This window comes from Necator americanus, chromosome V (genome assembly GCF_031761385.1).
Source record: "Necator americanus strain Aroian chromosome V, whole genome shotgun sequence".
Classification (NCBI taxonomy): domain Eukaryota; kingdom Metazoa; phylum Nematoda; class Chromadorea; order Rhabditida; family Ancylostomatidae; genus Necator; species Necator americanus.
In genome coordinates this window covers 5,981,367-6,007,007 of record NC_087375.1, presented here as the reverse complement: position 1 = coordinate 6,007,007, position 25,641 = coordinate 5,981,367, and the positions used below count along the sequence as shown (strand labels likewise).

The window sequence follows — 25,641 nt, the reverse complement described above, 5'->3', positions numbered from 1 at the left end:
CACTGGCGCATCAATCCGCTTGGGACGCACCGACGCGTTTTATTGCAATTCATAGCCGTTTGGGTTTTCATGTTGGCTCATACAATGACTTGCAGGGGCCAGCTAATGTGTCAAGTAATTGTTATTTTCCTCATAGACACAACTCTGGTACGAATTTATCGACTGCGATGGGATGAAGGGCTTAGTTGGCATTCGGATGGCTTCGAACCATCGACCGTGTGTGTTTGCAGCGGACCTCTAGCTGTCTGCGCTACACTAGCCCATATTTCAAATATACCAATTATTATTTATATTTGGGGCGGGTGTGGTGTAGCGGTGAGAGGTTCTGCTTCCTGCACGGTCGATCGGAGGTTCGAATCCGCCCTAGTGCTCACCAAGCCTTTCATCCCTCCGGGGTCGATAAATTGGTACCAGACTTGTCTGGGAGGGGATAAAAACACTGACCTGACACATCGGCTAGCCACCGCAAGTCATTGTATAGGCCAGATACACGTTCGTGAACCTCAAACGATTCTGAATTGAAGTGAACGTGGGGGCGCATCCCAAGCGGATTGATTAACGCCAGAAACTTTATCCTTTATCCTTTTATTATTTATATTTGTGGCATTTATAGTCGTCTTCAGTGTCCTTCAGTGGTTGATTGAGCAGAAACAGATTGCTAAAGTCATATTGCTAATTGTACTTGTCGTAAGATTAGTAATCACTCTTCATCTTCGACTAATATAGCAATGCCCTTTTTTAATTGCAATTACTGTAATCAGATTTTTCATGGGCATGGGAAACACATTCTCTGGCAAATGAATTCCTCTAAAAAGAAAAGAAAGAAATTTAATTATCTAAGATATCATGTGATTGAAAAACAAGAAAAATACAGTACGTTTGATGTGAGGATTTTTTTCCACTGCTTATATAAATCAACTGCTGGTGAATAGGTGGTACTCGTAAATGAGTTTTGTCATTGAGTGGCAATGTTCGCGCCGACGAATACTTGCTATTTTAATCGTTTTTAACTATTTTTGTTTGCATCACACTCCTCCTCCTATTGAGGAACCTCAACAGAGGTTAATTTGAGAGTGAAGCGTCTAGGAAAAGGCGAAACGATCTATCGATTATAATTTCTAGCTTCTATCCTTATTTTCTTGTGCTGTATATGTATTTTCCTTTGATCTGGGAGTGCTTAGCTTTGGGACGTCACGGATCAGTACTTAAAATCGATTAACAAGGTGCCAAATAGGTTTTAGAATGAATTATCTACTTTGGTATTACCTAGTACAAAGTCGTAAGCGTAAATCGGCCATTTCGTGCCATTTTGCTTCTAAAAGATCTACTTCAAAAGTTTTTCAGTTACATGAAAATGAATTGAATTCTACTTGAAAAATTAGAAGTATCTTTCGAATTATTTCAGTTGGAGTTTTGGAAGAGGTTAAAAAGCCGGTTAGGGTTAGGTTACCGAGTCCAATAAGGACATTATCTCCCCCCTCCTCCCTTTCCCCCTCAAAGAAAAAAAAAACTACAGGAGGTTGAGAAAAGTAACAAGGGCGTACTATCCAAATGGTAAACGTTATAGTAAATAGTTTTGGCAAGAACGTAAATAAGTTTTTTTCCACAGAGAAAAAGTTTCCAGAGTTTTTTTTTCGGTACTGATTTTGGTCCTATGTTTTTAATCGAAATCCCAATGTTCGCTCTTGATGAATAAATTAATTTGACTGCTCTTTTTCTTATCCGAATCCAATCAAATAGTTCTTTTCCAGAAAATGCACCTTTTTCAAGCGTCACCTCTTTTCTTTTCATCTTAAAGTAGGACTTATGGGATCTTTCTCAGTACACGTTCTCTTGTTTGAAATTATTCTCTTGCTTGTTTTCATTCGCCAACATTTTACACATTTTATATACGGATATTACAACATTTTACATATGGATAGAATTTCAAAGTGCAATTTCGTACAAAGTAGGCATTTGACACCTTTAGCGTCAAATACAAAAGTCATTAGACATGATTGTCTGGTTAAAGAACTTTTGAAGCATGCTTAATTCTTTTCCGCTTTTTTTCCCCTTCTAGTATTACGTAATGAAGCAACGCTATAGAAAATGATAATAAAAAATTTTTCTTCAAATTTGTCCTCTCCTGATGAATTATACAGAATTTTTCCACTGACGAAAACCATCATAGTGGAATGTCATTTGCACGCTCAGCGTTCCCTTTTTTTCATTTTTCCTCAGAATTACATTCTTCCTAGTTCTTTTCGAAGTTACTACCTAATACTAGAGTAATTATATCGGGAATACATTTTCTAGAAAATTTCTCCTGATTTTTTTTTTAATTTTCGAAGTAAAACTGACATCATTGTCGTTTTTTTTGTGTGCGTGACCTTGTCATACTTCTAATCTCATTTGATAAATTGCTTGTTTCTAGACATATCCCATTTCCACGATGTTATCTCTTAGATTCATTTGAATTTTGAATTTTTGAAAAGAATTGCCTTGCGTGTCTGTGCAGTACAATAGAAAACTGTTCATATTTAAGAATGAGTGGGATAATTGATTGTCCTGAAACGATGAGTGGTGGTGTGAAAATTTTTGTTGCCGTTGAGACATTATTCATCTGTATTTCTTCTTGTTTAATTCAATTGGGGATTTTTAAGGTGAGTTTAAGGTCGTCGTCTATACAGGGCGCGTACCAATTATGGTATTAAGGCATTCATTTACAGTTTAGGGAGCATAGCAAAAATTTCAGGCCACAGGAAAATTTGCCGGTTGGCAATCGGATTTCTCGTACACTTTACTGAGAATTATTTCCGTTGTCGCTTTACAGTTATATGTTAGCGAGATTGTCGCTCATGTTCGATTCGCATGGGGATTTGAAGCGAACACTATCGATCAGGTACTGTAACGAAGTAATTCCCCTTCTCACGTGGAATGATAGCGTCTGTTATAAGTTGAAAAAAAAATAATGTGATTGAGACAAAGTAAAATAAAAAGAGTTAAGTTTAATAATTTCCCTTCTCACGTGGAAAGCTAGCGTCTTTTATAAACTAAAAAAAATATAAAATAAAATGATTAAGACAAACGAAATTAAAAACTAATCTTCAATCTTTAATTTAATCTTTGAGAGTTTGAGAGCAGAGGAGGAGTGAGTATTTTTGTCTTTTTTTTAAAAATTTTTTATTCTTTTTTTTCTTTGCTTGGAAACAGGTTCATAGCTCATAGGCTAAATTAATCGAAGTCAAGTATTGTAGAAAAAGACACGTAAACCACAAATTTCTTATAGTACTGTAATAACAAATGATATAATTATTCTCTTTAATTTTTAAAAAGAAAAGGATGAAGAATAAGAAAATACTGATGGAGAAAATACTGGGCAGGATGTAGAAAAATAAATTATTTTAATTAAGATGGTTTTTTTTGGCTTTTTTTGCGGTAAAAGGAGCTCATATCATTTTGCGTTGCGATCGAGAAACATTTCAATGACAATTCCGAGAAAAATTGCTTATGAACAGAGAAAATTTGCCCAGTTCAGCGCTGGACGACATTGGTTAACATTGAATTCTTTGCTAACTATTAATCATCTATTCCGCCAACTACTAAGATTGTTTTTTATGTGCTAGTATTTTCTTATAGAGGGAAATATTTCTGTATATTATTTTTTTTTAAAAAAGGGTTCAGCAAAGCAGAGAAAATCGTGAAAAATTGTACGGTGGTCCGGATCAGAAAGACTTCTTGATATTATTGTTATTTACATTGTCTATTTTTTTAAAGATTGTTTCTTTGTTTTATTTTTTTAAAAATATTGTGTTATTGTTTGAAGTTGACACAACCCCTTTAGCGTCGGATTCTGTTCATATCTCCGTTTCTGGAATGGGAGCCGTGAAATAGTGAGGACTTTCGTGGAATATTATCCATAGTAAGGGAAGCTTTTGGCTGATAATATCACGTAGAGGATACTAAAATACTTTTGATACCGTTACTGGTTTAACGCTAATGAACAATTTTACATTTAGAGGAAAAAAATTAAACTTTTTAGCTTTGAATGTATGGGAATGATTCCGTTCTTCCAACTCTCCAAAGTAATGAGCTTGTTTTCGAATAATCCGAATATTCGAATCGTGAGCGGCGTAGATCCACTCGGATCTACTCTTTCGGAATTATTCAAAAAGTACTAATGAATACTCACACTATAATGCAAGGTACGGAAGCGGTAGCTTTGAGAACGGGCCAACAATCGGTGAAAACGGAACCTCGGAACGGTACGGGAAGTTAATGCTGGATAACCAGTTTCTTCCATAGAAAATGTGGAAAATCTCTGGAATCTTTACTTTTTGTATCGTTCAAAAGCGAATTTGGAATCTGCTGAACACGAAGAGGCACACTTCCGAAAACCCTCTAGAAATTAACGCTAATCAATCATTGCCCATGTTCGACTGTCTTTGAATCTCGACATATTAAAACGTAGTTTTTAACTGATTTTTTGCTGTTTAATAAAGACGATCAATACCAATCTTGGCTGCAGCTAAAGAAAATCAATTAAAAGCTGATCAATCAGTTTTTTTTTTCATAGAAAACGTGGAAAATCTGTAGAACATAGTTTCCTTAACGCTTAGACAAAAATAAAAAAATAGAAAATGAGTTTGATTAGGAATTCTTACTTATGCAATCCTACATGATGTTTTCCGTAGGGTGATGAGGTGTTTGAGAGGATCAATCACTTATGACGTTGATTTTTTCCAGGCTCTGACGAAGGCGATAACCCCAAAACGTTAGCTGTTAATGAAGATCAGTAGCAATCTTTGTCGCAACTCAAAAAAAAATCGATGAAATACATTCATTACCAGCTCATTTAAATTCTCATAACTTTCATAGTTCGAATTATTTGTCAGCTTATTAGATTTCTACTAGAATTCTGCTATAAATTTCTAATCTTCATACCTCTAAAAGAAAAAAGACAGAAAAAGAAAATGCATAAAACACTGAAAAAAAAAACTCAAAACCCATTTCACATAAACTGTAAAAAGCGCCGTAAAGCGTAACTGCAACATTACGCGAACTGAGCTTTAATGTATTTTCGCAATCGATTATTTTCTAAATTACATGTAAAATTTCACTTTTCCAGCTGATTTCATTTTTTTTTCTAAATTGTTATGAAATTTTACTTTTACCACGAGATTTATTTTTTTCATTTTCTAATTGTAAAAATTCCATTTCAATAGCGGTATATACTCACCAGAATCGAGTTTATTGGTTTCAAACCAAGTTCTTTTTAAACGAACTCTCGTTAATTCTTAGATATGACTGAGAAACCTCACAAAAAAAGAGAACTTCTTCCCGTCTATTTTATCAAATTTTTTTCTGTATATGACTGAGAAACCTTACAAAAAAAAGAGAACTTCTTCCCGTCTATTTTATCAAATTTTTTTTCTGTAAGCGCATATTTTTTCACTATTAATGCCCAGTTTTCTTTGTTATAAAATCAATTTTGTTAAAGCTAACGGTTATTATTCCGCTAATCCTTATTTCTTGTAAAATAAGCGACTCTGCAAGAATAAAATGAAGGTAGTTGCGAAATAAAAGTATTTCATTGAAATATTATAAAATATTGAAATTATTCTATAAGTTTTACATGACTAAAATTTTTGTGCAGAAACATCTGTTCACATTAAGAACTACAAGTGCCGCTAAAAATTTTGAATAGTCGATGCTGGGACAGCCAAAGGACTGGGGGATATTAAAGCTGGAAAATTTTGGAAGATTTGCCAAAAACTGGATTTTCTATTAATTTAAGCGATATTTCTCTCAATTTTCAGTATTAAAACTTCATAGTTCTTCAATCTAGTATAGAAATATTGGATAAAGTTAGGTGGAACCTTCCGCTAATTTTTTTTTTCGTAAGGAAACAACATTAACTGTTGTTTTTTTCTGTTGTAAGTTTATTTATTTTATTACTCCAGCTAACAAAAATTACCGAACTACTCAAAGAAAAGTAATTAGGTAATTCTTTAACCTGTCCAGCTAACTACTAGAATGAGTAACCTCTGAACTCTACACACTTTTCTCTTCTGGATTTATAGGCATCACCCCACGAATCTGAGGCAGATTTCAGGTGGAGTATTCGTATACGGCATAGTAGATTATGAAGGAGGGGGGAGGGAAATCCGTCCATTTCTTGCTAATTGCCGTAAAAAACGGCCCGAAAGATGCGGCGCATAAAGATACACAAGGTTGGCGTGCTCCAATCGAACTCGTTGTAGAAAATAGTGCGCCGGAACGCTCGAAGCCATATCTTCCGGGGCGTTTTTTACAGCAATTATTAAGAAATAGACGGAATCACCCTTCTCTCCATAATCTACGACTCTGTATAGGCGTTACCTACCTGAAACCCCTACCACCCCCAGATTTGTGGGGTGATGCCTTTAAGGAGAATTTCCTCGTTGAGCCACCTCTCCTGCCTCACTACAAAGTTGCAATTTACATGGTTAGCTAAGACGCATCGGGGTTTATTTACCTAATTACTGTCACAACTCTTTCGCCGGATTCTTTGCAGACTTCCGTCTTTGAATACTGAAGTTTGGATTTTTATAGATTGCGCCACAAGTTTTCCGCAATATAATGGTTTTATCCTACAAATATTTCTGTTTTTTTCTCAGTTTTTTTTTCTCAACCATGAAGGAAAGTTTTGAAGGAAGAGCGTTGAAAGTCTACCAGAAACATGGAAGAAGAATGAAGAAATGAAGGAGAGGTTAATTTACCTTGGGAAACTTTTATTTTATTTGTTTTTAAAGAAAATAACGAAGAGAGTGTACAACATGGAAATATCTGCCTGGCTAAAACATAAGAAAATAAATAACCTTAACAAATAAAAAATTACAAGAGAATAATTATAGAAAAATATATAAGACAGTATCCACGTATCTGCAAAGTGCTTGGAAAAATCTATAGCAACAAAAACAAATAACAATAATAATAATAAACAATATTAACAACAATAACTAATAAATAAAATAAGATAAAACATAGAAAAATAAACAACCTTAATAAATAATAATTTACAGAGAAATAGTTATAGAAAAATTTATAAGATAGTATCCACGTATCTGGAAAGTGCTTGGAAAAATCCACAGCAAGTTTTTTTTTTCTACTGGAGACATTTGTACTCTTTCAGGTTGTCGGCGCCAGTTTTTTGACATCATTTGTTACCGACACCATCCTTGGTGTAACTCTTGTTCTACATCGTGTAGCGTATACAATATATCCATATAAAGCGTCAAGCGTACTCACTTGTAAATTGTTGCAGGTGAAAAATTTGTAAAGAAAATATTTCGAAAAATAAAAATAGAAAAAAAGATCTGCAATTGGTGTGATTTTCTTTTTCAGTGCTATCTTATTGGTGTGTCAATATTTCATGTTATACTATTTGTCGTAATGGTTACTCCATATGCGGGTTATCAATTTTGTCCGAAAAGTCTGGAACGTTTCCCAGTGGAAGGTTCCGCCACTACAGTAGTGTTATGGTAAATGAGCGATAAGCATTTTAACCTGTTATATTTTTTAATATTATTTATTACTCATTTTTTGTATTACTATAACTTCTAACAGCAAAATCCTACTCATTTTCCTGATTTTTTCGTGCAGAAAAAAAATTCAGGATTAATAAAATATGCAACTACATGGTTGGTCTAACAGCTTTTACTGCATATTCTGTAATATGTATTTTTTTATTTATACGGGGTAATCTCACTCTGAGAAGCAATGCTGAAGTTCGTTTAACGTTACAGGTAAATGATTAGCTTTTTTTTCTTCGATTTCTCACGAGAATTTCCCCATAGTTCTCCCAAAAAAACAATGATTATTATGGATGTCGTCAGAAGTGCAAACAGGAAAAAAAAACATTAGATTCAGTCCTCAGAAATTAGTTTTTTTTTTCTCAAGGGAATAAATAATGTATATGCACAGTACTCTATGCTGTAATCGTGTGAAAATCGAAAACGCAGACATTGTGACTAAGAAAAAAAAAGCAGGGATAGAGATTGAAAAAGTGTCTATATAAATTATGGGAAATAATCGCACCGTTTTTTATATGAGCAGTCATGTGACTTGGAAAGCGTCTAGCATATTTTCTTCGGATATATTCCACTTCTTAGAAAAAAAACTATGACCACAAGGGATTTCGAAGCTAATCAAAAAGTCCATAGCAACTATGAAATGTAAAGAATTTTTTTTTTTGAAAAATTGAAAATTCAAGCATAGATTAGCATAACTAATTACGTTGCTATTGTGAAGACTCTAAACAGAAATTAGATCATTCCACTATTGAAGGTAGAATATCACAAAGTTGAAGACCATGGAATCTTTCAAGGAAAACATATTGGGCTAGGAGTGTAGGTGCACTCTATTCTCCTAAATAGCTCAACTCTTCCTAAATACTCTAAAAAATGGCGTGGAAAACAGCTTTATCGGTCGAATTTTCCAACGACGCCCCTAACAACGCGCTACGTATGCGGGCGCAGTCACACACCGCGCTCGCCAGCGGGCGGAGAAACGGCGTCAGCGTCCCACTGATTGTCCGCTTGCGTACATATGTAATACGTTTTTTGGGATTTGTAGAAAAATTCGTTTCACTGTTTGTTCCGCTCCGAGGATGCCTCTGAGATATAAATATGTTTAGGGATTCGATTTTCGACTTATTTTATAGTGTGCATAATTTTGTGGTAGCCAGAATCATAGTGAAATCCCCAAATCCGTCTTAGAACAAGACTATCGATTACACGAAAAAAATGTGCAAAAATCGAATCCTGAATCTTTTTGGACATGCTCTGGGATCAGGAAGGGAACTGCTGAAATAACAAAAAATTATTTCTTTCTTATTGCAACCATGGGAGTTGTAAATCGTTGCACCATTGCAAAAAAAAAATGGGAAGGGAATTGAGTACACGAATTGAGTACAATTGAGCACGTACAAATATCCGAGACCTTAGGGGGCACCGCAAGAGCAAAACAACGATAAAATTGATGGAAAGGGACTTCACTAAGGCTGTCCCATTCATAAATACAAATAATATGAAAAATAATAATTACGTTTACCAAAAAAAAAACAGAGAAAAAGTGGTACGGGGAGGACGCGTCACGTTATCAGCCGTTCTACACCGACTATACATCTGGTTTCCACCTAGCTTTTTGTTCTGTTGATGCGATCATACTGTGGTATTCAAATTATCGATCTACGTCGGCTATTTCCGCAGATCGATAACTTGAAGTGGTGCACATGTGGAAGACTGGAAGCTAAACCGCGTTGCGCTATCGCGCACAAAATAATCGCTAAAGGACAAAAATCTTGGCGAGAACTATAGAATAGCTGTTTTAGTTCGATCCGCTTCGACGGGTTTGCGTTGTGTGATCACCGAGTCAATATTTATTTAATTTATTTAATTGGATTCATCAATTAATAAATTAATTTATAGGTTGTGCTTATGTCCACTATAGGTATGTTTTATTTTCTATACTGGGAATTTCGGCATTATCTACCATTGGACACAATTCCGTCTATCATACTTTATGAAACATTATCATTACTATATTACAACGCTGAGTTTACTCCTTATTTATTTCTAAACAAGTGAGTTTCACAGTGCTCGTTATTACCTTTAACTATTTCAACATTGGAAACTATTTCTGAAATGTTTATTTGTTTAAAGAATTCAATTGTGACTCGTTCACTCACGAAAAGCTAATTAATAGAATTTCAAACTTGCTCCTGTCTTGATACATCGGCAAATTTCTGTCTATGTTTTCTAGTCTTTTTTGCTTTTCGTTTTCTAATCAGAGCAAGAAATGAAAGTAATCGTCAGCAAGCTGCACCTACGAGCAGAAGAGCGTTGCCCTTAGCGCCATTTCCGCGCAACTTTTGAAGAGAACCCAAACCAGGTGGCGGAGCCGACACGAAATCTAGAATTCTGCCTTCTTGGGTGCTGTCCGCTTATAACCATAATGGGCGATTCACCCTCAACAACCTTACACGCGAGTAATGGCAGGGTTTCACAGAAATCCGCGAAATGACGATAAGAAGGAACATGCGCCTTTCAGTAAGCGATAAGGGCGGGGAATCCGCAATCGTGTCACAGACTCCTGATCGTAAAATAACAAATCTTCACTAACAAGACAAAACAATCTATCGCCGCTAAAAGAGAAAGAATTCCTTGCGCAGTGCAAGCGAGTTTGTTTGACTAGAGGTGAATCTGCTGGTCTTGATGAACGATTTGTAAGCTGCCTCAAACTTGACAAACTGAGCTGTTCTGTGTTCCATAAAGGATAAAGGATAAAGTGTCTGGCGTTAATCAACCCGCTCGGGATGCGCCTCCACGTTCACTTCAATTCGGAATCGTTTGAGGTTCACGAACATGTAACCGACCTATACAATGACTTGCTGGGTCAGCCCCTGTGTCAAGTCAGAGTTTTTTTCCTCCCAGACAAGTCTGGTACCAATTTATCCACCCCGGAGGGATGAGGGGCTTGGTGGGCACTAGGGCGAATTCGAACCTCCGATCGATCGTGCAGGAAGCGGAGCCTCTAACCGCTACACTACTTCCATTTGTTTCTGATAATGTTAGTGGCGTTTGCTCAGCGCAGCATTTTGTTCAAATACAACTACAAGATGACATGATCCTGACTGACATCCCTAACGCAAACATCAAAAGCCAGCTTGTTAGGCACACATTTCTATGCATCTGGGAAAGATGTGTTATTTGCCCTTACAGAAAAACAGGCGACTGCGCACAAAAAGGAGCAATATATGAGATTGAGCGCTTCTGCTGCAAATCCTACCTCACGCCTCAAAGCGGCGCAGCGGTGGCCCTGGCCGTCGGGCAGCTATGGTGGCGAGACTTCGTCTCGGCAGGTTCAACCATGCCACAAAGGTGTCCGGCTAGTAGCCCGGTCCTTGGGCCAAGGCTACAGGCTAGCTAAGTGAGGAGGTAGTACGACGATTCCGGTGCCAGGCTGCTAGCTTGCTAGTGCGACAAGCCGACCGAGGACAACACCCCCGTCGCGTCATACTGCTAATGTCTACTATGTGTTCTTCAGAAGCTAGGGCGTACCCCAGAAGCGACGCGCATTGTCCTCGCCCGGGCAATGTGGCAAATATGCGAGGGCTACCGGCTAGAGGACGAAGCCGGCCAAAGAAGTTAGTCCGCCATCGCCAGCAACATCCAGTGCGCTTGGCAACACTTAACGTTGGGACGCTCACTGGAAGAAGTCGTGAACTGGCAGACAGTCTCAGAAAACGCCGTGTTGACATATGTTGTGTACAGGAGACTCGCTGGAAAGGCTCCAAGGCAAGGGAATTAGGCGATGGCTACAAGCTGATCTACCACGGCACATCAAATCGCAACGGCGTTGGTATCATATTGAACGAGTCGTTTAGAAATAGCGTCACAGCGGTGGATCGACTATCGGATCGCTTGATGGCTGTAAAAGTAGATACAGGAGAAGTGGAATTGCGAGTCGTCTCTGCTTATGCGCCACAGATGGGCTGTAGTGAAGAAGAGAAGGCGCGCTTTTGGGAAGATCTGGAGCAGTACGTCCAATCCCTGGAAAGCGAAGAAGTACTTTTAATCGGAGGAGACTTCAACGGACATGTCGGTTCCCGGAAAGACGGATTCGAGAGTTGTCATGGTGGATACGGCTATGGAGCTCGTAACGACGACGGGTTGCGAATCCTGGAGTATGCTGTTGCAAGTGACTTGATCATTGCTAACACGCAGTATCGGAAAAGAAAATCGCATTTGATCACGTACACCAGCGGCGGTCGTGAAACACAAATAGATTTCTGGATGTTACGCCGACAAGATCGCCGACTTCTGCAGGATTCAAAAGTCATCCCTACAGATCATGTCGCTGCCCAACACCATCTGCTCGTTATGGACTTGAAAATCTCCCGTCCAAGGAAGAAACATCCAAGGACTGAAACACAGCGCATCAAATGGTGGAATCTGAAGGATCGAAAGGAGGTATTTTTCGCGTCCGTGGCTCCATCTACACTTCCCCACCCTACTCGTAGTGTGGAGGAAATGTGGTTGTCTACTTCCAGCGTTATACGCTTGACCGCGGAAAACACTCTGGGAAAGACGACTCTAGGTAAGCCAAAGGTACAAAAGGCTACGTGGTTTTGGAACGAGGAAGTTCAGGCGGCAATTCGTGAGAAGAAGTCCAAGTATAAGCTCTGGTGGAGGACGCGTCAGCCTGAAGATCGGGGTGCTTACCTAGCGGCGAAGAGGGAGGCTAAGAGGGCAGTCTCCAAGGCGAAATCGGACCGCTACAAGGCTGTGTACGACATGCTTGATACCAGAGAAGGCGAGCGGGCAGTGTATCGTTTAGTCAGAGCACGTCATCGCTCAACGTTGGATATGGAGCACACCAAGATCGTTAAGGGAGCTGATGGAGCCGTTCTGCGCCGCTCTGGTCAGATCCTGGAGAGGTGGCGAGAGTACTACAATCACTTGTGTAACGAAGAGTTCTGTCATCCTCCCATCCCAACCGTTCCCAGCGTCGAGGGTCCTGTTCTACCAATTACTGCCGTCGAAGTCAGTGCTGCCCTCGCAAAAATGAAGTCGAACAAGGCAACCGGTCCTGATGACATACCTGTTGATATCTGGAAGCTACTAGGAGATCGAGGGTCCATATGGCTCGCAACTCTATTTAACAAGATCGTTGCAGAAGGACGGACTCCAGATGTTTGGCAAACTTCCGTGACCGTGCCTGTCTGGAAAGGGAAAGGAAACATTGCTGACTGCACCTCGTACAGGCCTATACGACTGCTCTGCCATACGATGAAGATTTTTGAGCGTGTCCTGGAAGCTCGTCTGAGGAAAATTGTTAGCGTTTCACTCAACCAGTGCGGTTTTGTGAAGGACTGCAGCACTATAGATGCTATCCATGCTGTCCGAATCCTCCTGGAGAAACATCGAGAGAAGAACCGCAGTGTGCATCTTGCTTTTCTCGATCTCGAGAAAGCTTTCGACCGTGTCCCACATGAGCTGTTATGGATGTCCATGAGGTCGCATAGAGTACCAGAAGAATATGTGAGGTGGACGAAGCTGCTTTATGCGAAGCCTACCAGCGTTGTACGATGTGCTGTTGGAACAAGCAGGCCATTCCCTGTACGAGTAGGGGTTCATCAGGGTTCATCCCTCTCACCTCTGCTGTTCATACTGTGCATGGACACGATAACGAAGGAAATCCAGAAGCAGCATCCGTGGACTCTACTCTTTGCCGACGATGTCATGCTCGCGTCGGAGTCTCGAGATGATCTTCAGAAACAAGTGCAGTCTTGGAAGGATCAGCTGCAGCAATATGGATTGCGCCTCAACACATCAAAAACTGAGTACATGGAGTGCGGACCAAGGATAGAGGATGGTTCAATTTGTGTTGATGGCACCGAATTAAACAAGGTGAACTGCTTCAAGTACCTTGGATCCAAAGTGACTTCCACAGGCGACATTGATCAAGAAGGTCGAGCGCGTGTTAATGCTGCATGGATGAAATGGAAAATGGCAACAGGGGTACTGTGCGACAAGAAAGTCCCTGTTCGACTGAAGTCGAAGATCTACAGGACGGTAGTGCGTCCTGTTGCCCTTTACGGATGCGAGTGCTGGCCGACAACGAAAGCCTTGGAAAGAGTGCTGCACGCTATGGAGATGCGGATGTTGAGGTGGACGATAGGTGTGACGCTAAAAGAGAAAGTATCCAACGACACTGTGCGCTCCATCTTCGGTGTCGTCCCGATAACTGAGAAGATGAAGGAGGCGCGACTGAGATGGTTTGGTCACGTATTGCGGCGGGACGAAGATTCTGTTGCCAAAACCGCTCTGAAGCTCGACGTTTCAGGAGTGAGGCCGCGCGGGAGGCCAAAGATTCGCTGGTTAGACCGTGTGAAGCTGGATATGATAGATGCACGTTTGTGTACGGCTGATGCAATGGATAGAACCAAATGGAAGACAAGAAGCAGAAAAGCGGACCCTGCAACAACGCGGGACAAACGCTAGGAAGAAGAAGAAGATATGAGATTGAGCGCTTGAAGCGCAATGCAGCCTACATTGGGGAGGCCTGTAGGAACCTTTGAGTGAGGATTAGTGAACATGTGGCAGGACAACGGCGTAACAGTCGGATGAAAAAAACACTTGGAAGTCATGAACATGAGGGCCACAGTGGAAATGACTATGATGTGAAACGCGTTATACTGGCTCAAGAAACACAATTGTCGGCAAAGAAGATGTTGGAGGCGTTTTATATTCTTAAAAGAAGTCCTTCAACGAATAAACGGAATTAATATTTATCAATAACGAATGAGTTCTTGCCAGTTTTACCGCTCTATAACCTATAGGTGTCTGATATTGTGTGGGTGTAGATCAAATCATCTGTATCGTCGCTGGTGATCTAAATACAGCAATACTCATTCGTTGCTACACTGAGTTCTAAGTGCGTGCTACCACCCGCCGCACATTCGGTGGGACAATACGTGAAACTATTTTCAATATATCTGGCTTAAGTTTTCACTTCCTTGAACGATTATTGAGACATTGACCCAGGTTAGTGTGGTACTTGGTATTGTGACGGGATAAACGTAGAATCGTTCCAATCAAATTCTATTTAGAGCTCTGAAAACGGCGAAAAAGCCGAAACGTCAGGCAAGTAAAGGTTCCATCTAAAAAAAACCTCGCGGGCACACTATTAGAGAGCTAATTAATAGAGTGATCCAGCGATTCTCATAGATCAAATTTCGCTTTCCTTTCCACCCAGATCATTAACTAGGGGATCCGTATCTATTAATAGATCGTTTGTGACAAGAAAAAAAATAGTAAAAGAAAAAGCAGGAAAATTTGCTACTTTTACAAATAATTCTGTCAAAACATTTGAGTCATAAGATAATCTTTTTCTCAGTTCATTATTTTCAGATAATCCAAGTGATTCTCTTTTATTAATTGAAATTTGGCATTTTTTAGTCTAGTTCTAATTTTTCTCATCATATTTTTATTTCAATCCTGTAGTTTTTTTTGCAATGTTATCTTCCTTAGTATTTCTTTCAGAAGTTTCCGTGAAGAATTTCTAAGATTTCCTTGTAAACCCACGAAGTCTAGGAAGATTGCTGTATCTGTGGTCGCTTATCATACGGCTAATAAATGGAGCTGATCCAAAGGGTGTGGAGATTCCTAGAATATTCGTGAAATGCTGTGATGGTTGTTTATATGGTCCAGAAAATCGCCAACAATTTTGTTTGTCAACAATTTGTTTGCAGAGAATAATGTACAACCAGAACTTGTTTTTTTCCTCAATTTTTTGCACTTGCATAAATCTATGAGATCAAATAATTGTTCTTTGTCAGTTGCGGTTAATTGTATCGTATGCTATTCTATTATTATGCTGTACATAGCAAATAAAACACTTATTTGTCATAATGAATAAATAGTATTCTCTGTTCTGTTCTCGGATTTGATTTTGGAACGTTACATAAATCTAAAATTGTTCTGAAAGAAAAGAAGAAAGTTAGATCAATCCGCTTGAATCGCTTCAGTGCGTCCGACTTCAATTCAGAATCGTTTGAGGTTTGTAAATGTGTGTCTGGGCTATACAATGATTTGGGGAGGTCAGTCAATGATCGAGTCAGTGTTTTATCCTCCTAGACGAGTCTGGTACCAGTTTTTTGACCCCAGAGGGATGAAATACCTGGTTGGCACTAAGGTTTCGAACCATCGGCCGTGCGGCCGCAGCGAACCTCTTATCGACCCCCGTCCCAGACTTAAGATGAATCATTTTTTAGAATTTATTTTTTTGGTATTTGAAGTTATCTTCAGTATTCTTTAGCGCTCGATTGAAGAGAAACGGATTGCGAAAGTCATGTTAACCAGCCGATGTATCAAGTCAGTTTTTTTGTCCTCGCGAACGAATATTTTACCAAATTATGGCCCCAGAGAGATGAAAGGGGTTGTTGGCTTAAAGACATCATCCCACGAATCTGGCGTGGTTTGGATTTTCGTTGGAGTATACCTATATCGGGTCGTAGGTTATGAATACAGGGGTGGTCCCGCTCATATTTCCCTGCATCACTGTAAACATACGGCTCCGGAATGCGGTCCCTTACGACGTCCTCTACTGCGGTGCGCCACCTTTGCGCCCCGCCCCCGCCTTCATTTCATTTTTCGAATCTCGGGCGAGGGCAGGGCGCAAGGAGTGCGCGTTGAAATAGAGGACGTCGTAAGGAACCGCATTCCGAAGCCGCCTGTGTACAGTGATGTAGGGAGAGATGAGCGAGATTGCAGCAGTTTTGCAATCTACGCAATCCTGTATAGCCTCGGAAATCCATACCACGTCGGATTCGTAGGGTGATGTCTTCATTCCATTCGAAGAGATGAGAGAGGAAGAGATGAGCGGAACCATCGCTGTATTCATAATTTACGACCCGATATAAGGTTACTTCAATGAAAATCCATCCCACTCCAGATTTGTGAGGTGATGCCTTTAAGACGGCTTTTGAACCGCAGTTTCCGGAGAGCCTCTTAGCAGCTGCGTTACACCAGCGGAAATAGAGTGGTATTTAGTTATTGAACAGATATCATACTGTTTCTAACGATAGTGCAGAGCTACATGAACGTATATGAAACACGTCATAGGACAGGTTACTTAACGTCATATGTCAAAGAGAGCATAAAACCTTTACGAGCATGTGCACCTCTAATTTTATAACGAAGTAAAAATGTTTCATTACTCTTTCGATTATAAAATAGGTTCAAAGCAGTGTAAGTGAATAGAGCTCATAAATTATAGAGAACAAAAAAAGATAAGAAGGATAAGATCTCTGACGTATCAATCCACTTGGGATCCGCCAACGCGTTTTGCCGCAATTCGTAATAGTTCACGTTTGGAACGTGTATTGGCCTATACAATGACTTGCGGGGACCAGCCGATAATTAAAGGCATCACCCCACGAATTTGAGGTGGTGCAGATTTCAGGTGGAGTATTCGTATACAGGATGGGAGACTACGGAGAGGGGGGTGATTCCGTCCATTTCTTCCTAATTGTCGTAAAAAACGGCCCAGAAGATACGGTTTCATTCGTTTTGGCGCACCATTTTGTACAAGGGGTTCGATTGGAGCGCGCCAGTCTTGTGCGGCGCCGCATCTTCCGGGCCGTTTTTTACGGCAGTTAGGAAGAAATGGACGGAATCACCTCCCTCTCCGTAGTCTCCCATCCCGTATACGAATACTCCACCTGAAATCTGCACCACCTCAGATTCGTGGGTTGATACCTTTAGATCAGTGATTTGTCCACCCAGACAACTCTACTAGCAATTTATCGGGCCCGCGGTGAGATAAAGCGCCTGGTTGCTACCGGGGCGGTTTCGAACCACCAACCACTTCGGTCACAGCGGACTTCTAACCGACTGCATTGTACCAAACCATATAGACGATGATCAAGTCAGTGTTTCTATCTTCCCGGACAAGTCTGATACCAAATTTTTCAACCCCGGAGGGATGAAACACCTAGTTGGCACTAGGGTTCCGAACCATCGACCATGCGGCCGCAGCCCTTCATCGATCGCGCTACACCCGTTCCAGAATTTAGATATACAATTTTTAAATTTATTTCTGTAATTGTAATTTTGAACTACACAAGAATATAGTTCAAAATCACAAAATATAATCTCAGGGATTTTAAGCGAGTGCAAAGTGTCTTTTTTTTTAAAGCAGTTTCCAAGAAACATAAATCTCTTAGGTGCTTCTGCAGCCGACCGAGTTAATCTCGCCACCACTTACATCAACGTCATGTTCACGTGTTTTTCACGTGCACCAAACACACGTTCTTCAATTGCTTGACGTTGTTGCAATTCAAAATTTCCTCTATTCTTTCATCTAGGTGCAAACAAGCAAATTTCCTTTTACAAAAGTTGATTACTGCATCAACATGAAATATTTTAATGAATGCAAAAAACAAAACGTTCTCGCTTCGTCTCATCTCAGCTGAGCATCTCAGCTCTCTAAGGACCTTGGGTACGGTTCCATCTTGTGTCGCCCATTAGCATCAGTCGGACCATCGTAGCCCTCCGAGGAGCAAAGAGCACCGTGAGTTTCACAAATGTACATTGGAGGAAACAGACATGAATCGGTGTTATCTTGGAAAAGTTTTCAAAGATTTAAATGATTAGTGGTGAAAAGCTTAAGATTATGCAGGGTTAGCTCTCAGAATCTAGACAAAAAAAGCTTCTATGCAAAAAATTTATTTGTTCAACTGAATAAGATAACAGACATAAGTGCTTATCCTTGTTTTCCAGCTTCCATGGTTACACTTCTCTGAGATCAGAAACTGGGAGAACTCAGAGGTAAACTCCATGGACCTATGTAGGCTCAGTGAAGGAATTAAACAGTTTCTGCTTCAAAAAATGGGTGTAGGACAGGAACAAGCGGTGGTTTACACTAAAGGGGAAAAATCTAAGGGAAATGACCCCAAAAAAATGACATGACAAAAATTCGCGTGTCTAACTTTTATGAGAAACATCCGCATCTTTGCAAATTCGTCACCGTAAGGCCCTTTATGTCTGAGGGAGTGGAGCGGTGGTCTTTACGCCAAACTCTCAAGAAAGCTGAGAAAAACACGAAGTAGGCAGACCGGGTCACGTAGAATTGCAAAGGTTACCACCAAGAAAAATGTTAGCCTGGCCAAGCAAAATCTTCAACAATCGATGCGGGATTTCTCAGGTCCAACCAGCCAAAATGTATGGATGCGCCACTTCTACATTCAACTGGGTCTTGTAGACGAAGTGTGGAATCAGTTAGAGCAAGAATAAAAAGATTCCTATCCGAACGGAGGCACAGAAAGTCGCCGCCAGGATCCGACAAGTCCCTCTCAGACACGGCCGGTGAAGGATTATTGGGGATTTTAAAGGGTATGGTGACGTACAACGCAGGATTTTTTCGGCGTCCCAACGAATCGACCAAGAAAAAGCTCAACACGCTCCGGCGAAATAGCGTGATCGAACAAACCTGAGTATAACACCGTACTTGCCAGAACCTCAGCTTTCATTTTATGCATCATGTTTGCCTTTTTGTTGTTAAAAATAATAATAAGATAATATATGTTGAAAATTGTGCGAAATTTTTTCAATAGGTGGTAGGAGAAAGTCGTGTCATAGCTTTCAAACGTTCAGTTTTTTTCACACAGTGAAAAATAAGCAGCCTACCTTACACAGACACTAATTCATAACGAAAATAAACATGGAGGTTTTCACCGACGTTCTCGGTCTCCGTAATGTTTACACTTTTTTCTTTTCTTTCTTCTACATGAAATTCATCAACATCTCTCCGATCTATGGTCACATTCAATGAGCAAACGGGAATATGTTTTTTAAGTCTGTTTTTCCGAGATGATAATTGTTTTGTTCACTTTCTCCCATAGTGATCTATAGAAAACTATTTTTCTAATAAATTTACACCTTAAAAGAAGTATTTATCTGTGTTTTTCTTCGTGTTTGTATGCATTTCTTCTCTAATTGGATACACACCAATGATTCTGAGTTCTCTCATCGAAATAATTAACAAAGACCACATTTCAAATAACTCTACATCATCTCTCTCATCAAAATTTATTCTCATACTTGCTATAGTAGATTCTTACTGCTTAGATTCTGGATTTATTAATTATTTCTCCAACTCTTCAAAACAAAACGGAAATCTATTCGTTTATTTGTGGTGTCATCATAGGATCGGAATACGAGGTGTAAAAAGAAATTATTGAAAAAAATCGAACAAGAGATCTTCTTAGAGTTATTGTCATTAAGGCAACTATTTTGAACATTATCTTATAAATATGATTGTGGTGTGGATCCAGTACATGTTGCGTAGTTTAATATAAGATTGTAAGGATCTCAACCGTAAATATAAAAGTAGCTTCAAATTTTTTTGGATTTTTAAATCATTAGGAATTTATCTTTTGATTTCGTCGTCGCTAAATGACTTCTAAATCCGGAAATAGGAAGTTTAAGGCCGAATTAAGTTGTTGAGGATGTGATTTTTTTTTACCGAGAAAGAAGGGGAACTATAACAGATTGAAAAATTTAAAATAGATGCGAATATAACAAATCTACTACCTTTATTTTTCGTTCCAGCTTTTTTTTCCACTAATTCACTAGTTAAAGTAATTTATTCAGTTATATAATTGAATTCTCCTCACATGAACGTGCATGCGATAAACGTGCAAACGATAAACGTTTCGTAGAAGTTGAGGAAATGAATATTTCTCCCCTGTAACAAACGATAAAAACCCACAGATCGTCGTTTATTGTTGTCGATTAGAAGTGAATAAAAATCTTCCAATGTTTCTAATGAAGGTCCTTGTTCTTTTTTTTTCATTGATCGCACGTCCTTAGATCCCAGATTAGATTTCTGAAATCTTTCAAAAATAGCTACCGTGTCCGCCAACATAAAACCACTCAATTCACCATCAACAATTTTTTTTTTCAAGCAAAGAAAACCTAAGGGTTCTTTACAAAGCGAACGCACAAAATTATCATTTTGTGAAATAATTTTCGTGAGACATCGTTAATTATTGACTTTACGAAGCTCTATGAAATGGAATTCTGCAGAATTTTTCTAATTCAAAAAGAGTATTTTAGGGGAGAACACAAAAGTTAATCAAGAACCACTTTCTTTGTCCCAATAGTACATAAAAAGAGCTTTCTTAATAGCATTAATGATGCTATTGATAAATATTTCTAATAGAGATGAGAGGCGCCTCATGAACGCCTATAATCTATGCCAAACAACACACATATACAGCTAAAAGTTCATGTTATAGCTCTATATGTTAAATTAGTTGCGTCGCTCTTACGGTAAATATGTGCGCGCCGACTGTGCTTCTCTTACGTTACATACGTGAACTTCTTAGCGATTGCATTCATTTGGCATTCACTGTTCAGAAGGAAAAAATAATAATTTTTATCCATTTACTGAACAAGTTGAGTCCATTTGAAAATATCCTTACGTAGAAAACACTGAGATGACCTCTGAGGTACAAATATTGATCCTTCCTTGAAATTTGATAATCGGATCAAGGCAAGATCCAGATAAGGGTTAAACAGTCCACCTCAACCGAAATTTTTGACTTTCAATGAACTGCGGCACCTAGTAAAATGTCGTTTTGATTTTTGATTTGTTGTACACGGGGTTATTAGCAATTAATTTTTATTTATTTATTTATTTTCTTGGCTAATGTTCCGGCTAATCGCCTTTTTCAGAGCCTGAGATGTGCGATCGATTCAATTCACAGTCTTGCCGACCAAATTTCTCCACAATCGATTTCGTTCCTTAGATTGTGAATTGAATCGCCCATTTCAGGCTCTGAAGAAATCGATTTTACCGAAACATTAGCCAAAATTAATAAAATTAATCAGTAACATCCTCGTATACATATAATTAGAAATCAATACAACAGTCACCTCAGATTCTAGGATGAAAACCTTCATATTCATCGCAAATTCTAAAATTCTATTCGATTTCTAAAAAAAAAGTAGATTTACTTGAGCTGTAGACTGTAAGATTATAAGATAAGATTATAAGACTGTACTTTCATTCGCCACAGCCAAGGTTTTGAAGTTAATACATTCGTCAAAGCCTGGAAAAATCAAATCCATCAGTGATTTATCCTCTCAAGCACCTCATCACCCAACAGAAATCAACGTTACCCAAACGATGATATTTACACTCAAGTACTCTTACTAGGGGAAAAATTAAAACCGGATGAGTTTCCCTCCATCTTGTCGGGCGTCTCGACTATCGTGCAACTGCGGAACTGGGTTGCTTTTGAGTATCAAAGTATTGGTTCAAAATTAGGGTATTCACATGCCGTGTACTGTAGATTCTAGGATGAAATCCTTCAAATTAGTCGCAATTTCTTTTACCTTTAGGGCGCTTAGCTAGGTATTCTTGTTTTAGCTGGCTTTCTTTTGCTAGGACCCTAAGAGATTTTTATAAAAATTTGTTTCTACGCTATTCGCTAATTGTTAATTGGCCTAGTCGTTGTTCACAATAGTATGAGTGGGATTTGCAACAATACTTAGTTTGTCATAATATTACTTCAATCAGAGTACTGTAGAAAAGTTATAAGCGCCCGCTATCCATAATTTTATGATAACTAGTCTCTTTGCTGAACGATCTACGATTTCTTAAAAAAAATAGATTTACTTGGGCCGTAGACTGTAAGATTATAAGATAGGATTATAAGGCTGTACTATCATTAGCCACATCCAACGTTTCGGAGTTATTGCCTTCGTCAAAGCCTGGAAAAATCAAATCCATCAGTGATTTATCCTCTCAAGCACCTCGTCACCCAATAGAAACACTCAAACGATGAGCAAGCAACGATGAGCAAGCTCTAAGGACAACACATCGGCTGATGCTTACCTCATTTGCTGAATTTGGTAACGTAACAGTCCACCACGTACCACAACTACGACTCACAGGGGTTCTTTTTATAGGGACCCACATCCCGCCCCCGTAGATCAAAACCCGCACAAATCTTGGTATGGGCCTAATTCGTTTGTGGTCGCAATGCACTCATCCTTTCTGCTTATTTTTGGCCTTTCCGAAATTATCCAAAATGCCTCTAGTATTCTGCGTGCTAAGATCTCGGATTGGAAGAATAGTACCGTAATTTTTACTTCTATTTCTGAGTTTTCATAAGGTATTCTACGTTTTGTTCCTAGTATGGTGAAAAGCTTATATTTCACGAGCCCGTCTAAACGCTCCTTGACCCAAATACACAGTGGGCATCCCATTTACCTTCTATAATCATGATCTATGATTTTTTAAAAATATTTTCGCTTAAACACAAGATAAAATAAGTTATTTTGAATGTTTGGTAAGGTTGATGCAGTCCATTTATCGTAATCTTCCAGTATGAGGCTAGACGTGGTGAGATCACAAAACTTGGTAACGGAATAGGATAATGAACCGGAAACCTTAGACGGTTTGAAAGAAAACAAATAGATCACCTGAGAAAAGGAAGAGCGCACTTTTCACCATTATGCCCTTCACAGCATAAAAATCACATAAAATTTTGTGATGATGTTAAGGCAGATCTAAAACCACCAAGAACGCTGTCACCTACATCAGCTTCTTATGAGAATGACTGCTCCTCCTTCTCCCCTTTCTAATCTAGTTGCTATCAAGTATTAAGTGAAACTATTCCAAGCTTGCAACTTAAAGGCATCATCCCACGAATCTGAGGTGGTACGGATTTCAGGTGGAGTATTCGTATACGGGATCGTAGATTAATGAGAGGGGTGATTCCGTCCGTTTCTCCCTGTATCAGCGGAAACGAACGACCTCGGAATGCTGTTTCTTATGACGTCTTGTGTTGGAATGCGCAACGTTTGCGTTTTGTCGTTCCGGGGTTGTCCGTTTCCACTGATACAGGGAGAAATGGACGGAATCACCCCTCGCCCCGTTCCCCTCTCCACAATCTACAATCCCGTATACATATACTCCACCTGAAATCCGTACCACCTCAGATTCGTCGGGTGATGCCTTCAACAAACATGGTGAACGTTTAAAAATTGAGTGCGCCAAAAAAAAGGAAGAAAAATGACTGTTCCAAAACTTTGGGAAGATGTTCTGAAGCAAAACATGCAGAAATATTAAGGTGCTAAATAGTTTTTCGTGATGTTCTGTATTTCACCACACTTTTTTTTAAAAGTATTTTGGTCAAGCCATACGTATAATTCAAAGGCCCCTTTTTCTGTTCCACAAAAATTCAGTTAACGTGTTTCATGTCATTTAATTCTGTTTCAATTTTAGTGCTGAGCTTAATTTTAATTTTAGAGAAGGAATGCTAAGTCGACAAAAAAGGACAGCGTTTCCAAGGCTTACAACTATTTGTTTTCAAACGATTTCGAAAAATTACAGGGGGAACTTTTGGAGAGAAACAATCTGGGTAGCAAATTAGGGAATTTGATCTGCCCTGGAATATTGCTAGTGCTTGTTTCAGCAAGATCAAGTATGGAACATTTGACCTAAGTGTCACTGCATACAGTGGTCGGACGTTCAAAGTTGATGAGGATCTTTCGAAGCTGGAAGCCAAGCCAAGCTTTTTCCATACACAAAACAAGTAACTCAAACCAAATCGGTAATTTTTTGAGCTCTACCCAAACCGATGAACGGTATAGGTGCCAAAAAACGCCACTATTTTGTCGTTTTGGTATTCCGTTTTTTTTTGCTCTAAAATTAAAAACAAATCACCTGACTCTAAAAAAAACAATGACTGGAGTTTTGTAAAACAGAAAAATGGCTTTGAAACCATACACATAATTTGGCCAGAACACGAAAAAAAGCTCAGTAAAATAAACGTGCTAAAAAAATCATTGAAAATTACGGGATAACCCGACAAAAATGCACGTGGATCGAGCTGAGGTTTTTACGGTACGATTTCGTGATACGGTCAATCTTTTCTCTTTCCTTTCCTTTACCTAATTGTTGTTTCTTTTTATTATTCATGCGGTATTCACATCATTTTTTTCTCAAAGGATTTAATAATATTTGCAAATAGCTTCCTTATTTAAATTGCTGATATCAAGAAATTTAATCAAACTATTTCATTGTTTACATTTCACGGTACCCTTTGCACGATATGCTTCATATTACAATTAAATTTAGACTAATTAAATAATTTCAATTAAATTTCAATCAAAAACTCTAAAAATGGTGAAATGAAAATAAATATTAGAGCAACAAATTAACATCCAACATTCATAAACTATCTTTTGGTTTCTTTTTGTTAAAAACGATAAAACTCGAAAAAACTACAATTCTAAACTTGCAACGCAGTAATTTCAAGAAATTACACTTTTTTCTCGCATGAGAAAAGGGAAGCAATTAATTAAATATCAAATTCATTGGTATTTATAAATTTTTGCTAGGTTAGGTGAACATTTAAAAAATATTATTAGGCTCATCACATGACAAATAAAATGCAGACCCTGCAGAAAAGTGTATATCCTGACGATTTTAAGAAATATACGTGAATAAGTTCCTAATATGTCGGCAACGATAATAAATTGTGATGTATTCACTTTTTTCTTTGAAACGAGGATTTGAATTAACAAAAAGGAGATTAGTAAAACCAAGTTGGCGGCGTTGCCATCAACTTTTCGTAGAAATAAATTCATAAATAATGAAACAAATAAATCGAACACATTTCGAGGCTATAATCGACATCGAGCATGAGAACCGGTTGACTCCGATAAGCTATCGATCGGTGCAAACTATAGAGAAGAAATGACGTACGCGATGCGGAGCAGAGGTGTCCGCTGCGGCAGTAGCGTCGCGGTCGCCTCGCTGATCATATTTGGCTTCGAGTCTGTCTGGTGCACGAACCAAAGAAGAGTGTCAAATTGTCAAAAGTAGGACTTTCCGCAAGAGAAGTGAGAGTAGAAAAAATTTTCATGGATGTATTTACGTAAATATGTGAAAATAAGGATTTTTTGAAATCTAATCCATATGAAAGTTCACACGGAACATTTTACGCGCTATTAGAAGTTTTTCTATGTGTTGATCGATGGTGGTTGATTATAAGTTGATCTCAACGCCACAAACTTGGCCTACTTACTGCTCTCC

At 38.9% G+C, this 25,641-nt stretch overlaps 2 protein-coding genes across 3 annotated transcripts; both read left to right on the top strand.

Annotated features, from left to right (window-relative positions):
* Positions 1–2,525: 2,525 nt before the first annotated feature.
* Positions 2,526–7,506, top strand: RB195_013038 (uncharacterized protein; the record flags this gene model as incomplete). Its single annotated transcript, XM_064202683.1, has 4 exons — positions 2,526–2,642; positions 2,735–2,881; positions 7,154–7,285; positions 7,366–7,506. The coding sequence occupies 4 exons, from the start codon at positions 2,526–2,528 to the stop codon at positions 7,504–7,506; spliced, it is 537 nt and encodes a 178-aa protein (XP_064058564.1).
* A 3,548-nt stretch (positions 7,507–11,054) lies between these two features.
* RB195_013037 (uncharacterized protein) lies at positions 11,055–14,027 on the top strand (the record flags this gene model as incomplete). Of its 2 annotated transcripts, none has more annotated exons than XM_064202681.1 (1): positions 11,055–14,027. In XM_064202681.1, one exon carries the CDS (start codon positions 11,055–11,057, stop codon positions 14,025–14,027), a length of 2,973 nt encoding a protein of 990 aa, XP_064058562.1. The 2 variants fall into 2 exon arrangements, with proteins under 2 accessions (XP_064058562.1, XP_064058563.1); XM_064202682.1 differs by having other exon boundaries at positions 11,127–14,027.
* Positions 14,028–25,641: the final 11,614 nt, after the last annotated feature.